The sequence below is a fragment of the Ursus americanus genome, chromosome 1 (genome assembly GCF_024610735.1).
Source record: "Ursus americanus isolate L20-20 chromosome 1, mUrsAme1.1.p, whole genome shotgun sequence".
Classification (NCBI taxonomy): domain Eukaryota; kingdom Metazoa; phylum Chordata; class Mammalia; order Carnivora; family Ursidae; genus Ursus; species Ursus americanus.
The window spans coordinates 41609946-41629429 of NC_142127.1; the positions used below are offsets into that span (position 1 = coordinate 41609946).

Genomic DNA, 19484 nt, shown 5'->3' on the forward strand with positions numbered 1-19484 from the left:
CACTTTAGTTGTGTAGGGTTCCTGACCCAGAAGCTAGATATTTGTACTGAGAAATGATTCATCACTTTATTTGATACAAGTATCTAGAATTTTCTCAGCCCAATTTATCATAGTCCCTTTTTATGATACATCTTTTCTATTGTGCATTCAGCCTCTTCTCTGTTACTTCTCAATTTAATATTCCACCTTCTTCTCATCTGTATTTCTTGTGTTGTCACTTCACATTTTTTCCTTTATTTTGTCTTCATTTCAGGAGAGGCAGTTACATTTACAGAAACCCACATCTTCTCAAACAAATGGTAGCCTTTTCTCTATTACTTTCACTTAAATCCTGACACTTGGGGGGCTTGCACACCCCATACTTCCCCACACTTACATATTTCTTATTTAGATAAGAAATTAGGCATTTTGAAAGTTAAGATGTTTCAGTAAAAAAGAGGTGTATCAAGATTTGATTTTCTCTTATTTCTTTTTTTGTTTGTTTTGGTGGTCACCACTGGAATGACGCCTGAAATAGCTAATACCATTATTTCACACAGGTAGTAAAATTGTACTTTAAGAAAAAAAATCAGCAGGATTTTTCCCAAAATAGGAAATAATACAAAGTAGAATTTGGATAGTATCAGAAGCTACCAAATGTAATTTGTCTCTCTTGAACTTTTCTTTTCTTTTTTTTTTTTTTTTTAAAGATTTTATTTATTTATTCAACAGAGATAGAGACAGCCAGCGAGAGAGGGAACACAAGCAGGGGGAGTGGGAGAGGAAGCAGCAGGCTCACAGCAGAGGAGCCTGATGTGGGGCTCGATCCCATAACGCCAGGATCATGCCCTGAGCCGAAGGCAGATGCTTAACCACTGTGCCACCCAGGTGCCCCTCTCTTGAACTTTTCTGCTCAATTTAACAATCAACACTTCAAAAATTCCTTGACATCAAGTCAAGGAAATTCCAGAGCATAAAATGATGGAAGGGTATCATCAAATCTAATATACTGGTTGTAAACAATGGTCTTTTGTAATGCTCTGGAAACAATTTTATCTGCATATTTATGCTTTCCCCAATGACTCTGTATAGGAGTGACAGCTGCAGTGTAGGGAAACCACTCATATTCATAAAACAAAAAGCACTCCTACTGAATTTGCTATGGCTTACACATGAGATGCTATTTTTATCAGAGTGTAAAACTGCATAGATTATGTGTTACACCCTGGGAAGCTACTGTATAGATTATCTTCCATTCAAGGAACCAAAGTTTCAATTCTCCATTTGTATTTCAGTTTGAAATGAATACTTTCTTTTTTAAAAAATCCCCCCCCTTTTTTTGCTAGTTATGCTGCTGATACACAACTCCCTTTTTCACTTCCGTCCAATTTGATGGACCATGCAAGATAGCTGTTCTATGGGAAAATGAAGAATTTGTGAAGACAATGAAGAAATAAAATCAGGCATCCCCCCCAAAAAAAATCTTATTGACATTCGTGACCAAGATACAGGCTGACATTACCTAAAGTATACTCCCAGGAATCATTCAACAATGACTGAATTGGTTAGTGGGAAATATAAAGAAATAAAAATAGTCATCAACTCAAAGGAACAAGACTTTGGTATTACAAATAATTTTTTTAAAGTACTTCAATTTTGTTTTTAAATATGTCACCTGGGAGACTGACACATTGGTGATTTTGATAAAGAGTTTTCCCTGAGGTGTGATATTGTTCAGAGTAAGATATTCAGTATATTGGAATCATATTACATTAATATAGTTCTCCCAATATTGCTTTAACAGAATATCGTACTGTCATTTGGACATACCTAAGGAAGTAACTGATATTATGAAAAATTCTCAGCTGGTATGCATTTGATTTAGTATTCAACTTAGGTTTAATGATGCAGTTTGCTATCTGAATTTATATACAGGATAACAGTTTCTTTTTTTCAAATATTAAAATTTTGTGGCAAGGCTCCCCACAGACAATAACAGATACCTGAATTCCAATTTCCTCATGGAGCTTCCTAAAAATCATAGAGATCAATAAATGAGACAAGTAAAAATATCCATAAACTATGCCTAAAGAGTAATTAGAGACAGAGAAATTACACACTTTAATTAACATATAGGCAGGGAAAGAAATTCCTAAGATCAGCAGAATTGGTTCAGGAAAGCACATTGCAGTAGAGTTAGGCAGAAACTTAGTGAAGAAAAGGGGAGTACAAAGGTCTCAGAGTGATGGAACACATATCAAATATGGTTTACCCACAGATGAAGAAGACTCCACACTGTGTAAGGAATACTGAGAGTAGGTCTGTGACCTGAATGGTCAGAGCACTGGTTACTAAAGAGATGATAAAAAGTGACTTGAAAAACACACAAGACCTCAGTTAGCAGCCTTGGAAAAACATCATTTCTTTGGGGTGGGGGGTGAAGACTAGTGGTGAGGGTTGAATATATTTCACTAGAAATTTAAGACCAAAACAGAAGTAAGAATTATGTGAATATCACAGCCTCTGACAAGCTAGAAATGCTGCAACAAAGCAAAATGAGAGGAGAAGGAAATATAGAATAAGTTCACCGAGTACCTTGTGGGTAAAAATTAGGAATCAAGTAATATAATTTAAATTGACAAACTGGATGGTAGAGGACAATTCTTAGGCATGTAAAGATAAGAGTTAGAACAGATATTAACTAAAATTACATGGTGGAAAGGGGAGGAAAAGAATTACAGGTTAATTTTATTCTTGCTCATAGTAAGAAATCAAAATACGGTGTCTGAGGGAAAAGAAGAGAGATTAAGGACATTATATAAAATTTTCTTATAAAGACAACTACTAAAAAAAATACAAATATTTTCAAATAACAAAATAAAAGCAAAAACAGGATAAAACAAACCCAAAACCCATGCAGTTGAAGTTTTTAAAAAAGCAAAGAGAGCATAACATAATGACGTTTTAAGAGATTATATTTAACATAGAATATGTTAGTATAAGAAAAAACATAGAGTTATATCAGTAAATATAAATACCTATTATAATTATAAATTAAAAGAGAAATATTATTTTTTCTTATAAGAAACAAAGGAAAACCTAACTCCAGAATATATAAAAAAGTACAACTAAAACAAGAGAAAAACTAAAAAGTGTTTTATTTTTTTTTATTTTTTTTTTAAAGATTTTATTTATTTATTCGACAGAGATAGAGACAGCCAGCTAGAGAGGGAACACAAGCAGGGGGAGTGGGAGAAGAAGAAGCAAACTCATAGCAGAGGAGCCTGATGTGGGGCTCGATCCCATAAAGCCAGGACCACGCCCTGAGCCGAAGGCAGACGCTCAACCTCTGTGCCACCCAGGCGCCCCTAAAAAGTGTTTTAAATATATAACAAGCAAATAGAACCAAGGAAATCTCAAAAAAACCCTAAAACACTACTTTGCATAATACTATTAAAATAAATTTTTAGAATCTACATAAAATTCTTGAGAAATAACACATTAAAATTGATACTAGTTGAGAGGGACAACTTGAGTAGTCCAATCTCTGGAGAAAAAAAGAAAGAAATTTGTCAAGAAGCTACTCCACAAATAACTATCAGCCCTGGATGATTTCATACTTAATTTTTAAAGTTCAGATAATCCCCAAACTATTTGATAGTACTTTAGCATAGAAAATAGAAAAGAATTTCCGAATTATTTTCTAAAGGAATTATAACATTGATACCAATACCTGATGAAATTGCACATATGCACACACATACACAAATTACAGATGTCTTCCTAATGAATACTGACGTAAAAATTCTAAATTAATTTTAGGTAAAGAGAATCCAATAGCATAATACAAAATGAAATACATCATGATCATACGTGACCCCTTTCAGAGATGTTAGTAACCCCATTAATAAAATGTATCATAAAAATAAACAGAGGGGCGCCTGGGTGGCTCAGTCATTAAGCGTCTGCCTTCGGCTCAGGACGTGATCCTGGCGTTCTGGGATCGAGCCCCACATTGGGCTCCTCCGCTGGGAGCCTGCTTCTTCCTCTCCCACTCCCCCTGCTTGTGTTCCCTCTCTCACTGGCTGTCTCTATCTCTGTCGAATAAATAAATAAAATCTTAAAAAAAAAAACAGAATAGCACATTCATTTCCACAGATGCTGAAAAGGCAATTTATGAATTTTAACACCATTCTTAATAAATATAAGTGAATGGAAAGCCTTAAAACACATACAACTCAACCCAAATTCTATCATTTGAATTAATGAAAAACCCTTGCCATTCACACAAAAATCAGGAACAAAGCATGCTGTTTACCATCAATTTCTTTTTAATAATATGTTGGAGGGAATAACTAGCACAATAAAACAAGAGAAAACTATTAGATGTATAAGAATTGGAAAGGAAAATGTATAACAATCTCTATTTGATATGATAGAACACTTGAAAAACTCGAGAGTCAATGTATAAACCACTGGAAACTAAGAAAACTCACTAAAATAGTAGGATATAAAATTAACATACTTAGAAAAAATCACTAGCTTTAAAAATAATCGGAAGATATAATGAAAGAGAAGATCCTCTTTGTAATCTCAGCAATAACAAAAAGTTAAATGCCAAGTAGCAAACTAAAGAGTAAGACAAAATTGTGAACACTCCTGAAAGACACAAAAACTAGACTTAAAAATGAAAATACATATAATATTCTTCTATAGAATGACTCAACATCATAAATATGTTAATATTCCTCAAATTAATTTATAAAATTGATGCAAATCCATTTAAAAAAAAGAATTTTTTCCTTATCTGGACAAGTTTTTTTTAAAGTTCATGTAGAATGTTTAGCAAGAAAAAACCTCAAACTCCTGAAAATTAATGTCAAAGGGAGCATGTTATATCAGAGATTAATTGTATAATTAAAACAGTATGATTCTGAATGATAAATAAGCCAATGAAACAGAATAGGAAGTCCAGAAATATACTCGAGCACATAAAGAGGTTTAGTATGTGATAATGGCAGCATCTCAAATTATTGGTGAAAAGATAGACTTTCTAATAAATGATGTTACAACAACTGGAGAGCCATTGATAAAGTGATAAATTAAATATATACCTTGTTAAACCAAGGTGTATATATATAAACCAATATAAACCAAGCTTAACTTAAAATGTATCAGAGATTCTAAAGCTGTACAAGTTCTAAGAAAAGAAATGACAACCTTGGAATGGTGAAAGCTTTTCTAATAGTGACTCAAAAATTCAGAATCAACAAAGGAAAAGTTTGATGAATTTAACTGCACTATAAACAAACAACAACAACAAAACATTTGCAGGACAAAAATCAGGAAAAACACAAAAAATATTTGCTGTGAAGAGATGTGCTACTTATTTTACTTATTTACTTATTTTGAAAAAGAAAAGACAAAAAATGTATACATAGAAATGGACAGTTGACAGAAAAAGAAATATCCTAGTGCTTTAATATCTCAACCTCATTCATAATAAAAGAAATGTAAACTAAAACAAATTGAGGTACTACTTCTCACCTATCATAATGACAAATATGGAGAAGACTGACTCATTCTGTTAGCATGGCTTTGGGGAAAAAGATCGAATACATTGTTGGTGGTAGTGTAAAATGGTTCAAAGCCTAGGAAGGGGAGTTTAGTAGTATCTAAAAAAACCTGCATATGCATTTACCCTTTGACTCAGGAATCCCACTTATAGACTCTTACCCTGAAAATAATTTTCCAGAAGTATACACGCATGTCTCAATTCATTCTGGCATTGTTTGTAACGGCCAAATTTTGGAAACAACCTAAATGTCCATCAGTAGGGGACTGGTTGAATTAACAATGGTAAAACCAAGTCAAACGGCTGTAAAAGCGACTGGTCAAGTCTGTAAGGTAACAAAGGGTAATGGCAGCTATGGCTTTTTTAAATGTAAATTTATTTTACTTATAATGCAAACATATTTTAAAAACTAACCCAAATGAAGAATGTATTAAAATTACTAGTAGCAGTAATATCAGTTAGCAGAATATCAACAGCATTATGTACATGTTGCCTTTTACTTACGGTTTACAGTTTTGACTGGTAATATTGGGTTTACCCTCTCTGGGGAGGCAGCGTTTTCCTCATCTGTCACATACTCAAAATTAATGATGAACATCATAGCCACGCCCTCTTGGTTTTTCACTGGTATTATGTGAGTGTTACAGATGAAAGTGGACCCTAAGGAGACGAAAAATCAGTGTTAGGTCAAAAATATGCCTTCATTTTTAAGTGTTAGTAATATTCAAATTCTAATAAACCTTTAGAATTTTCTATCATAAATGATTATTGAAATTAAACAAAAATAATTTGACTTTTATTTCATATTTCATTGCACATATATTTACATGAAAATGCACAAATTTTGCCATAAAGACCTTACAGGCAAATTCAGGTATTACCTTATGGAAAAACAGATATCAAATCTCATCTGTTTTCACACTCACCATCCTAATAGTTTGTATAGGGAAAAAAAGCATATTCTTTAACTTTGTAGAAAAACTCAGCCTTCTTGTATATATTTTGATTAATTCTGAAACTATATAAAATATAGCTGTATAAACAGTAAAGATAACTCATTTGTGTCATCTTGATTTTAGTGCTAAGTAAATTATTTTCTTTTTCTCTTTTAGTCTCCTGGATACAAAATAGTAAGTTATTGACTCTGTATATGTTCCAATAATTCTTTTCTTTCTTTCTGAGAAATTCACAATGCCCAATTTATAATGAATTTATTTGATTTGTGATCTGCTAGAAAACAAGAACAAAATTTTGTCTATATTTTTGTGTTAATTTGATTCCTTTACCAGAAAGATGATATTCTTTTTCAAGCTCAATTATGGGGCTAATAAGATATATTTTATTAGAATCTTCTGGAAATGAGATGAACAAAAGGATGACTCAGCTTACAATTAACTATTGCCATCCGTCCTCTAACAGAAAATCCAAGATCCAAGATTTAGAGAATACTGTTAAGATGTTGATTTCTTTTAAATCAATTGACTTCTGACTGACTTCTTGAACCTGACTTCTAGAACTAAGTTATTTCCTTAAAGCAGCTTTCTCACATCTTTACCCTCTGGATATTTCTTTTTTTAATCATGGTGATGGAAACCTCAGGTTAGGGATTTGTTTGGGTTCACAAGTATTGTATTTTTAAAATGCAAAACTTCAGGAAATTTTCTCAATTATTCAGACAATAGAGCATTTTTTGATTTTTTTTTTTAAACTGGCTGGAACCATCTTGAATCTTGGGGAGAATGATGGTTCAGGGCAAAGGCAGGAGCACTTTGGGAGCAAGCTGGACCTGGGTACAGAGGAAGATCTAAGAAAGTGAGAGATCAACAGTCTGAGACCAGAGGTATTGTCAAATAACAGAAGAACATACTTGGAAGCCCGATATTCCTAAGACCAGTGGATACTAGTAGTCTAAAATGGTGTCCTCTGCACGCCATAACCATTAAAAACAAAATAAGTATGAGAAACTTCTTTCCCTTTTTCTTACCCCTGCAACATGGCTCCTACTGCCAGAGCTGAGAACAAAGACTATTGCCAATACTGCCATAGTTTGAGACCCCACAGGTGGAAGAGCTTTTGAGGGTGGGTCTAGAGATCTACTTATTATTTATGAAATTGTTTCTATGGGTGAATATATTCTAATTTCCAAGGAACTGATTCACAAAAACACTTTTAGAACATGGACTCTTTGTAAGTTGGGGATGCCTATGTGCTAGTTATGATTCAGATTTTTAAATGTCAATAGCCTCCCAGATTTGAAATGTAGAAGACCTTATTTATAATTAATTTCATATTTTCTATAAATACAGCCATGATTTTACAGATGTTGAAAAATATGTCTTAAGAATGACAGGCTGCACCTTCACAGTCTTCAGTTATATCTTCAATTCATTTAATAAAATAGTTAGCTAGAGCACTTGTCATAGTTTCCATGGTAACAAACGGGATGACTTTAGTAAACAGAAAATAAGCAATTTAAGACTGTTCCATTAGAACTAAAAATAGAATTGCTTCAGGCCAGGCATCACAATACAAACTGGCTAAACAGAGAGACTGGGAAGATGCTAGAAATAGCCATTGTGTATTCTGCTAATGAACCAAAATACATATTGATATTACCGCTTAAAATGACATTTCTTGGATCATTTAGAATATCATTGTGAATTCACAGATTTGTTACTTAGCAGTTTCAAATCTTCCAACAATTGAAGTGTATTGTTGATTGTACCACAAAACATAAAGCACAGATTTTTAAGACATCACTAAATAAAAAATGTGGGAATAGAAGTCTAATAGGCTTGTAATAGAGCACAGTAATTTTGCTACTGGTAATAGGGGCAAAATCACGTATTGCAATACTAATGCTTGTAAATTTACTGGCTAGTGCTAAAAATCATAAAATTATAGTGCTTTATAAAAAAGTTCAGTTACATGCATTGGCTCCATAGCATATTGAATATGTGTAATTAATCTGGGATTTACTGCCCACTAGCATTGTTTCTTGTGTGTTTCTATTAAGCAATATATCTCCTCTAAAGTCAACTGAAATTCACATTCACATTTTTTTCTCTTTTAGTTTTTGGATTTAATATTTCCATCAATCTTGCAAAGCATCCTGGAAAGCAGATATTGAAAGCAGAAACATGGAATTTAGAAGAGAAAGAGAATCAAATACATTTTATAGAGCAAAAACATTTTAGCTTGCATCATTCTGCAAACTCCAAGTTCTGTCAAGGTATTACTTTACTAAGTCACATTATTTTAAGAAGGCATTACTGTGTGTTCCTAAATACTGTTCTTGAATGCAACATTGGGAGAAATAGAAATGGAAATACAATCCAGCAAACACTAATCTAGCAATGAAGAAATAACCAGACACACTCAATAATATGTAAATTAGAGAACGAAATCAGTCTAGAAATAAAAAGTTCAGATCTTGTTAAAATGAATCAGTAGTCAAACGGAATTAATAATATTTGTTAAGAAGCTAATTTACAATAAGATTATCCAATAATTTTACAATTATACATGCAATTATACAAATATTAGTTAAACCTAGGTTCATTTCCATGTTTTGTGTCCTGAGTAAAAACATTCTCAAAACAGGAAAAGCTGCTTAGGAGGAATAATGCTCATTATAATAGAATGTCTAGAATGTTTTTAACTGTAGCCACAGAGCAAGCAAACTCAGGTAATCAGAATAATTTTTCTTTTATTAATAAACTGGTAGCATACCCCTAGCTTTCACATTTTAAAATAAAAGACTAGGACTTCTCCCTTTGAACTACTGTAAAGGTTTTTTATTCTACTTTTTTTTTAAAGATTTTATTTATTTATTTGACAGAGACACAGAGAGAGAGCACATGCAGGGGCAGCAGCCGCCAGAGGGAGAAGGAGAGGCAGGCTCCCTGAGGAGCAGGGCACCAGACGTGGGGCTCGATCCCAGGACCCCAGGATCATGACCTGAGCCGAAGTCAGACACTTACCCTACTGAGCCACCCAAGCACCCTATTCTACTGTTTGTATTCACAGGGCATACTTATGTCCCCTAAAATCAATAAATGTTTATTGAGCACCTAATACCGGGTCAAACACTGTTCTGGGTTTTCAGATGTTGATGAGAAAAACAGCAATGAAAAAACAAAGTTTCTGCTCTTATAGAATTTATATTGGCATAATAAATAGATGTATAGATACCTAATATATCAAGTAAAAATTAGTACAATGAAGGAAAAGAGAGCAGAATAAGATGATAGATCAGAACAGCTCAAACATTCAAAGGAATGCATTTCCTTTGAAATGACATGTAAACAAAGACATAAAAGAAGTAATGGAGTTAGCTATGTGGCTCCATGGATAGAGTGCAGCTGGCAGAGAAAACTGCAAGTACAAAAGTCTTCAGTTAGAAGCAGGGCTGTAAGCTCAAGGAATGATGTGGAAGCCAATGTAGCTAGTGCAGTATGTGAGTTGTGGGGTAGGAAGGGGTTGGAAAGTAGGTAAGGTTGAAGGAGGAGTAGGGAACCACAGCACATAGATGGCTAACGTATGGATTTGGAACTTTCCTCTTAGTTAGACAAGAAGGGTTTTGTGCAGAGGCTGACGTGACTTGATTTAAAACTACCCCTCTGACTCTTATGTGAAGAATAGCTTGGGATGCCAGCATAGAAGCAGGGAGGCCCATAGGAAAATATCACACCAATACTGGCAAACAGTGACAGTGGTCTGGACGAGGGTGGTGTTACTGAAGCTGGTGAGAAGGGGTCTATTTGAGATGTTTTCAAGGTAAAGATTATAGGATTTGCTGGTATAATAGATGGCATGTATGGGAATGAGAGGGGTCACAGACAAGTCTAATCTTAGAGGTTGATAAACTGGAAGAATGGAGATGTTCATTTATTAAAACGGGGAGAACTGTAGGAGAAGGTGTTCTGGGGGTTGCATAAATGCATAGGTTTGGGATATGTTAACTCTGTGGTTGCTTATTAGATATCTAAATGCAGATGTCTAGAAAGCAGTTAGATATAAGATACTGCAGTTCTGTCCAGGGATTGATCCAAGCCAGATATATGAACTTGAGAGTCATTAGGGAATGGATTATATTTAAAGACAGTATGAGGTCATCTACGGAACAAAGAAACTGGGTTTTTGAACCAAACATTAAGGAACTGCAGCATCAAAGAAGGGAAGATGAAAAATCAGAGAATATTGTGGAGGAGTAGACAGGGAAGTGGGAAGAAAATCCAGAGTCTAGGGCACCGGGGACTAAGAGAAGGAAGTATTGTAAGAAGAGGGCATGATCAACTACGCAAAACTTGCTGATAAGCTCAATGAGGGCTAAGAAAAGATCAAGTCATGAATAACTTCTTTTAGAGATATTTTGGTAGATTAGTGGCTAGGAAACTGTTTGGAATGCATGTAAGAATGAACAAGAATAGAAGTGTACAGGGGGTGCCTGGCTGGCTCAGTTGGTACAGCATGTGACTCTCAATCTCAGGGTTGTGAGTTCAAGCCCCACATTGGGTATAGAGATTACTTAAAAAATAAAATCTTAAAAAAAAAAAAAAGAACAGAAGTGCACACAATTAAAGGAAAGTCTTTAGAGGTGCTTTACTAAATAGGTGATCAGAAACCTGGGCTGGTAACTGGAAAAGATTTTGAAGTGATCAGACCTTGGATTTTTTAGGTTGAGAGATACTACAGCATATTTATATTCAAATGAAATTAATTTGTTTATTAATTAATTTCAAATTTTTGTTGCATAAAGTCACAACTTTGGTAAGGTCAGTAAGTCTAACATAGTAATTTACAAGACAGTAACTTTCTAATTTTTGTTTCCTTAGTCGAGTGCAACTCGACTGTTAATTAATTTTCCGTGTATATAGAACCTGCAGATAATAGTTTATAATTTATTGTTTGAGAGCATCACTCTGTAATCAGACTGTCTGAATCTGAATCCTGGCTCCATTCCTTATCTGCTGAGTAAACCTTGGGTGATTTACAAATGCCAGAGCAATTCAGTTTACTCTTTTGTACAATGAGGATAACTAACTTCATAGAATTGTTCTGGGGACCAAATGAATTAATACCTGTGTACTATGATATTAGAATAGAATTCTCCCTTTCTCAATTTTCATTCATATGATATGTTAACATAATAGTTATCAGGGAACTAAAGTGAGAATGACCTCCTTCCACTCCACACATGCACATTATGAAGGAAATAGTTACAGAACCTTTATATCCAGGATGTAGAACAGATAGGGAGACAAGAGTGGTGAGAGGATTGGAGAAGAGATCTCTTTGGAGAGGACTGGCCAATACTTGAGCTTCGCTCCTTCCACCCTCAAGAGCTGCCACCTTCCAAGTCCAGGCCTAATGAGGGGATTTTAAGGGCCCACTCCAGGACATTTGAAATATGTTCTCTGTAGTTGTGAGACAGGGAGAATGGGTATTTGAAAGCTACGTGGATGAACTGTAGGCCATAGTCGGACTTCAACCTTGGGGGGGTAGAGGGCCAAGAAGGAACATGCTCTCAATTTCTGTAGCATAGACAGTGGGCATATTTATTGGGACAGGTAGGTGCACCCAAGTATTGGCAGAAGGGCCTCATGGTCAAGTCTTCTGGACCAGGAGTTGACACAGGATCCTCCAGGTGTGGGGATGAAGGGACTGCAGAGGAAGAGACAGATAGCAAAATGCCAGATGCTGGAGGCCAAGGAGGAAATAGGCAAGAAACTCCAGGGTAGAGGGATCAGACCAGCAAGGGAAGGACCCTAAAGGGAGGCAGGATCCCACAAGAGTTCTGAAGAGCCTACCCAGGAAAGATAGTGTCAGCTCTGCCCGCTGGCCAGATCCAGAGACAGCAAATACACCAGCCAAGTAGGAACTGTCCTGCTCTATAATATTTCTGCCTTTTCATCTTCTACTTGGAAGGAAACAAATAGCAACCAGAGTGTGGGACAAGGGTAATGGTAAGTGGCTGAAGCTAGCTTCCCATTGCATTCTGACCTGAAGCTCGTTGGGAGTTGTAATTTTAAAGCCAAATCACCAGCCAAAGACAGGGGTCAATTACTCCAGTGAATAAGGTTAAATGGGATGATGAAAAACAAAAGCTGCATTTTGTTCACACTCCAAGCTTCACGCTGATCAGTAGAACTCATATATATGTAAAGCTCTTAGAATAGTACCTGGCATAAGCAAAACTCAATAAGGTGAGCAACTATTTTCGCCTCTTATTAGAGGATCTCCAGACAGATCTCCAGTTAACTTTCAAGGCTCTCTGTGTAATTTCCTCCAAACTTTTGCCATTCTTGAAACCAAAAGCTATGCTATTTGTATTTTGGGGCACCAAGTGGAGATAATTTTTCTCTGAGCTGATTGGTTTAGTGAATGCCTGAAAGTTTGTGTTTCCTACTTTCTAGTAGACTAGGGGACCCTTTGAAGATTAAAAAATACCATTAGAGACCTGCCTTAAAAGAAAAACAAAAGATAACTGCCTCAGGATACAAAGGCCTCATCAAAGAGGCAGCATTGTTCATCTTGAGTTGAAAAGCCCTTTAGAAAAGCAGAGGAGACTATTGTACCTCCTAGAAGGAGAGAGCTACCCAGTCACAAATGACTTAAGGTGGAATCAAGGGGAGGCAAAAATAGGAAACAAGCGAAATTTGTACTTGGCTTTTCTGAATCTAATGTTTCCTTTTATTTATTTCTTTCAGCACTTCTTACATCTTCCTCTGCTCTCTCCAGGCCTCCAATGTGAAATATTATGAACTTCCTCTTATCAAGGAGGAGCATCAAGATGAACTCCAATGTAGCTTCCATGTAAAAGAAATATTTTAGTTGTATAGATAAGACCTTCCAGATATCTCTCAACTCACATCATATAAGTAATTGCCTGCTGATATCAATATCACTGTTGGACAGGTTGTGACTTAAAGAACAGAAGACCGTAATGGAGTCCTGAAACAGAACTAGAAGAAATTTCTATGATTGGAGAGTTCATGTGCCATTGTTCAGCCATTTGATTATTTTTTAACAGATGTTTTCCCACTCTTGATAAGAAAAGTAAGCACATAGAGACTTCATTCATACTCATAATCCACCTCTAAGATTCATCCCAAGGTTTGCGGAACAACTGAGCAGTGAAAATATTCCATTTACAGCACATTTATAGCCAGACTGTAAGCTCCCCAAAGACAAGATATTATCAATCCATGCACAAAAGCCTCAATACCTAATGGGAACACAGTGAATACTTGCTGGCTACTTTTATTTCTTCCTGACAGTGAGATGTTTGTGAAAAGCTGCCCATAGGAGATGACCCTTGATGTAGGTCAGAGAAGCATTTGTGACTGTGGTGGGTAGTAGCCTATAGTCTTAAGAAGATGGATTTCAGTTAATAGAGAGAGATCTGGGTTCTAAACTTGATGAGTTATTTACCTTCTCTCTGTCTTGGCTTTTTCTCTGTAGATTCAGAGGACTCATACTTATATTTTAAAGTTGGGGCACTAAATGAGAGGATGCATTTAGAGTAAGGTGCCTAGCATACAGTAGATACTCACAAATGATAGCTCATGGGAATGTAATCTTTTAATACCTATTAGTAGGTACAGAAACTGATATACCCAAAGTGTTACTCTTGTAAGAGGCCAGGGAATGTTGGACTTGAGCTTTTCAGGCTGAGTAGGAGTAAACTTGAAGAAGAAGGAAGTTTCATGGAGAAGAAATATACGCACAATTCAAACCAATTTCACTTTAACAACTAATTATTTAGAAACCACTATGTTCCAGGCACTGTTCTAGGTGCTAGGGGTTCGGTGGGGAACAAAACAGCCAAACCCTGCCATCATATAGTTTGTAGTCTAGTGGAGTTGGGGGAGACAGAAATAAGTAAGTAAAATACACAATAGATTAAATGGTGATAGTATCATTGAACACCACAGAGAAAATAAGAAGAATAACGTGTGCTGGGAGTAGGGAAAAGTCTGTAACTTTTAGTAGAAAGGGAAAGGCCTCCCTGAGAAGATTACATCTGAATAAAGAACTGAGTAAGTTGAGAAGTGAATCATGAGGGTATCTGGGAAAAGAGGTAACAACACATGTGAGGCCCTGCCTGGTATGGGGCTGAATTGTGTCCTCTGAAATTCATACATTGAAGCACTAACCCCAGTGTGACTGTATTTGGAGACAGGACCTACAATGAAGTAATTAAGGTTAAATGAGGTCATAACAGTGGGGCCCTAAATCAATAAGACTAGGGTCCTTATAAGAAAAGGAAGAGACACCAAAACTGTGTATACAGAGAGGAAAAGCCATGTGAGGACCCAGTGAGAAGACGGTCATCTGTAAGCCAAGTAGAGAGTTTTTACCAGGGACGAACCCTGCCAGCACCTTGCTCTTGGACTTTGAGCCTCCAGAACTGTGAGAAAATACATTTCTGTAATTCAAGCCACCCAGTCTGTAGTACTTTTTTATGGCAGCCTGAGCTGACGAGGATAAGCCTTGAGGCTGAAGAGCAAACAGTCAGTATGAAGAGCAAACAGCTGAGGAGAAAGTGGTAAGAGATCCAGGGCTGAGAGGTAACAGAGCAAGGGAGCGGCAAGAGCAGCAGAACAACAAGCCCCTTGGAGGCACTGTAATGCCCTTGACTGACAAAGGGAAGCCATTGAATGGATTGAAAAGGGAAGTGACAGTCTCTGGCTACTGTAAAGACATGGGCACACAAAACACTTAGTTTGCTAAGCTACTTGGTCTTAAAGACTAATAGTATACCAGAACATATCGAGTGGAATGGTAAGTGATGGATAAGGTTTTGAGGGGTAGAAGGTCATGTTGTGAATGTTTTCTATATTCCTGGAATTCAGTCTTTTGAGGTTGAGGGTATAGTGAATTGTTTTAATCCTGAGAGTATCTTCAAAAGTAGTATTTTAGTACATGCTTAGGACATGGGCTGTTTTAGGTAGTAGTGATGCTTTAGGGAAGAGACAGAAGGTACATTTAGAAAAACTATTTATTAACAAGAATAATGGAATAGCCTATGGTTTATTTGGTTTTGTGGACTGGGTCAAATGGGACTGCTTATTGGGAGGCTAATATTCAAATACTTGCCCATTTCTCTTATTTCTCCAGTCACATGGTTAAATCTAAAGGAAGCTAAGTGAAAGCAAATTGGAGGAAGTCATGTGAACTAAGAAAAACATTTTATATAGAAGCATTATTAACAAAAAGACAGCTGGCAAAAATTTGGCAGTGCACCTAACAATATATTAGGACTAAAAAAAGAACCCAAACATAATAATCACCAACATATACAGATTTAGCATCACAATCACAGATATAATGAAATCATAACAATTATGAACAATTTAGAACATATTTAGATAGTTGATGAAGTTGATAGAGTAACATGGGTTAGAAGTACCTTTTCCGGATTTCCAGGAGAGATGATATAGATGCCTTTCATTTGAAAAATGAAGAACTAACCTAATTTACACAAAGCTGCTTGTCACATTCATGTTCTGGGTGGCAGTATTAGCACTGTCTGAGATGTCAACAGCATGAATAATTTATTTTTAATTATTTCTTATTTAAAACAATTTTAAGCATTCAGAAAATGCTAAGGCAGTGCCAATGAGTGGTAAATTTCTTGGATAGGTAGCACTGTGTAGCCCTTGGAATTGGACTGACCTAGCCTGTTGTTATGCACCGAGGGGCTTAGGACAGGTTGCTTAATCTCCCCAAGACTCAGCTTCCTCATCTATGAAATGAGGAAAAGAAGGGAAAGTGACTCACCTCATAGTGTTGTTGGGAAGGTGAAATTAGAGAATTTGTAAAAGAGTTAGCATGGATCCTGGTGTACAGAAATTGAGCAATAAATAAATTTCTCAACTTGACATGGTGGTGAAACTTCCCTCAAAGGTTTGATGATAAAACCGAATCATTCGACTCTTTATGGAGCTTTGGTGATGAACTAATTAGCTTGATTCCCTTGTCTTCAGATGAGAAACTGCATCAAATGGCCATTGGAATGGGGTAGAGGCTTAGAAAGTCCCTTTAACTATTTACTATCTTAAAATATTTCTCCTTAACTTTACAGTGACAAGGCCCTTCGTTTATTTTCTGTTTCTTCTGCCTCCAAAAAGAAAACTATAGACCAGGTAACTTTAATGGAAGCAGAGCTCAGCCTATTAGGGCAGGTCCCATAGTCAGTGGAATTTGCTATATAGCAGAAATGTGTGAAACAATCTTTAATTCTGGGTTTGCTCTAGGAGTACCATAATTAGTATTTGAAAGCACATGTTAGGAAGAAGGGTAATAATAACAGCTAACATTTATTGGATGCCGGCCACCATTCTAATGGCTTTATATGCATTAATATCACTCGCATTTTTACAAATGATGATGGCACCATTATCATCCCTATTATGTAGATGAAAAGTAAGCCATGCACAGTTCTCTTTTCCCTTGATTTTGGGGCACTCCTTCTCCTCACCGTGATCTGGGAGGAATACTTAGTTTCCAATTCCTTCATCAGACTAAGACCCTGAATTCCATGATTTTTAAATCAGGTATCTTCTAAGAGATTTTTATCTTTTATAAGTAATGGCCTGAGCTAAAACTTTTCCTTCCTTTTCCTCCCAGTCTTGCACATTTCTGCAGCATTCCTGGATTAGGCAGAGTTCTTTTCTCCTGACCTGAGAGGCAGGAAGTCACCAGGCACTTGCTGGGACTGCCCCCACCCTTCATTTCATTTACTCCATTCAGTCCTATACTGCCTCATGCGCTTTCCACCTCTCCTTCTTTTTCATTAGCTCTGGGCTTTCTAGGAATAAAGGTATTCTACTCTGCTTCCTCAGTCTCTCTATATTATCTTATTACTGCTGTTAACAATTACATAATTAGGTCGTGGTACTATTTTCTGAATGTTTTCTATGTGCCACGTTTCTCATGAGAAAACTTTATTTTAGAGAAGTTTCTGAAGTAGGTAGTAGAACCAGGTTGGATCTCTGAACTTTCCAGCTTTTACTCTTTCTCCTACGTCAGTGTTTTACAAACAGTGAGCTGTTAATAGGTTTTATTGGAAAGTGCTTTCTATAATTAATCCAGTTTGGGAAGTGTCCTCTTTGAGGGGATGCTCAGGGCACATTATGGCATTAGAAGTTTTGAGAAGTTCTAAAAAAACAAGTATGTTTACTTCGTTCAACCCAGCACATCTCAAATTTATTGGATGCTGAAATACTATTTTAGAGAAATTTGCAATAATATGTAACTCCTAGCAATGCCATTGAAACACACTGAATTATGTCACACTCCCTCTCTGTTTCAAAGACACCCTTCTGAGAGGGAGAAAAGTATATACCATAGGTTGTCTAGGTGCTTAAAGGAGAGGAACAAACTGCAGATAACACAGGGCTGAGGCAGGAGGGGAAAGAGAATTGCAAAGGCCAGTGTCATCCACTTAATATATTTTGCTTGGTATTGGTCCTGATCTGAGCATTCAGAAACCCAGGTAAAATAGCATTGTCATATTTGATTACATATCTTGCACTGATGATTTCCCCATAAGCTAGCTCTAAGTTGAAATGTTATTACCAAACAAAATATGAGAGAATGTTTCACATCTTAGGTCCTACTATTTAACGGAGATCAGCTTTTTGAACATAAAAGCCCTAATTCAATAATTCATTAGTATTCTGCACCAGAAATTGCATGAGATAACTCTGATATCTGCAAGGAAATATTTTCACTGTGTTTCCTTAGGCGTCATTCTTCTTCATTTTCAAAATATGCGGATACATAACTTATAATTATTTGTTTACTCTCACTCCTTATTATTGACATATTTTCTGTTAACATTTATGCTCAGGTGTTAGGTTGTTTTCATACTTGTAAATTTGATTATTGAAAAAGAACTAGTTCAGCCATTTTTCTATTTTCTTTATGAACCACCAATAAATTATTTTGGGGATTGAAATTAGAAAGAAAAATTCCTACACCTTGTCTGGCTAGTAAATCAGATTGTCTCTTAAGATGTACTATTATGATTATCCACTGCCCAGTCTTGGCTCCTGTTTAATTTTGGAGCTGCTTGGATTGAATTAGTGTACTAGAGCTAGTAAGTGTTAGAACAACCTGAGGCTGACTTACAGTGCTGTATTCAATGTCCAGGCAAGCCAACTGGGTATTTGTAATGAGGAATTTTGGGGCATATTTATGACAATTTTTAATACTTTGTGGTTTTTACACTCAAGTAAATATTTGGTTATTTGGTTCAATTTTTTTTTTGGTAACATACTCATGTTACCAAGCTGCAAATGTACCTACAGCAAGCCCACCCCACTAAACTGCCATTTTTTCAGTAAAATTGCATTAACACTTAACTGACTGGACGGACTCAGAATGTGAGCAAATTTGCACATCTCCAGAGTGTGTACACAGTACTGTCAAGGTCAAATGTAATTAGAATCCTGAGGCCAGCACCACTGTGTGCTAACTAAGGCTGTCCATGCCACATGTGTGGTATGCTCCATTCATGGTGTACTTGTGACTGCTGAAAAGAATTATACATTTTCTGCTCACACTAAGTTTGCAACTTTGGAGCAAGAACAAAAGCTATAAATAATGTGAGTTTATTTCATAACTTAGAATAAGTACAAACGTATTTTGAATCAATAAAATTTAAAAAGAATGTGTTAGGCACCTACTGTGTGCAAGGTACCACACCGGAAATTGTAGGAGGTAGAAACACAAATGAAAAAGGAAACTTTCATCCAAAAAAGAATCCACTCATGAAGAGTGCACGATACCCGAGAAGAGGACAAGTCATTCATGGAAAAAGGCATCCTTTCAGCTGAGCCTTAGATGATTGTGATGGGTAGAAATTAGGAGTGGAGGGAAAAGTTCTAGAAATGAAGAAACATGGTGAATCTGGGGC

The 19484-nt window shown here is 36.1% G+C and overlaps 1 protein-coding gene across 3 annotated transcripts in view; it reads right to left on the reverse strand.

The window, feature by feature from the left end:
- The window catches only part of KCNH7 (potassium voltage-gated channel subfamily H member 7), a 456827-nt gene that overhangs the window by 139601 nt on the left and 297742 nt on the right, over nt 1-19484 (reverse strand). For all 3 annotated transcript variants that reach the window (XM_087864433.1, XM_087864420.1, XM_087864413.1), the window contains exon 3: nt 6059-6214. In XM_087864433.1, the coding sequence (XP_087720559.1) occupies nt 6059-6214 (156 nt within the window). The remainder of the gene's footprint in view (nt 1-6058; nt 6215-19484) is intronic.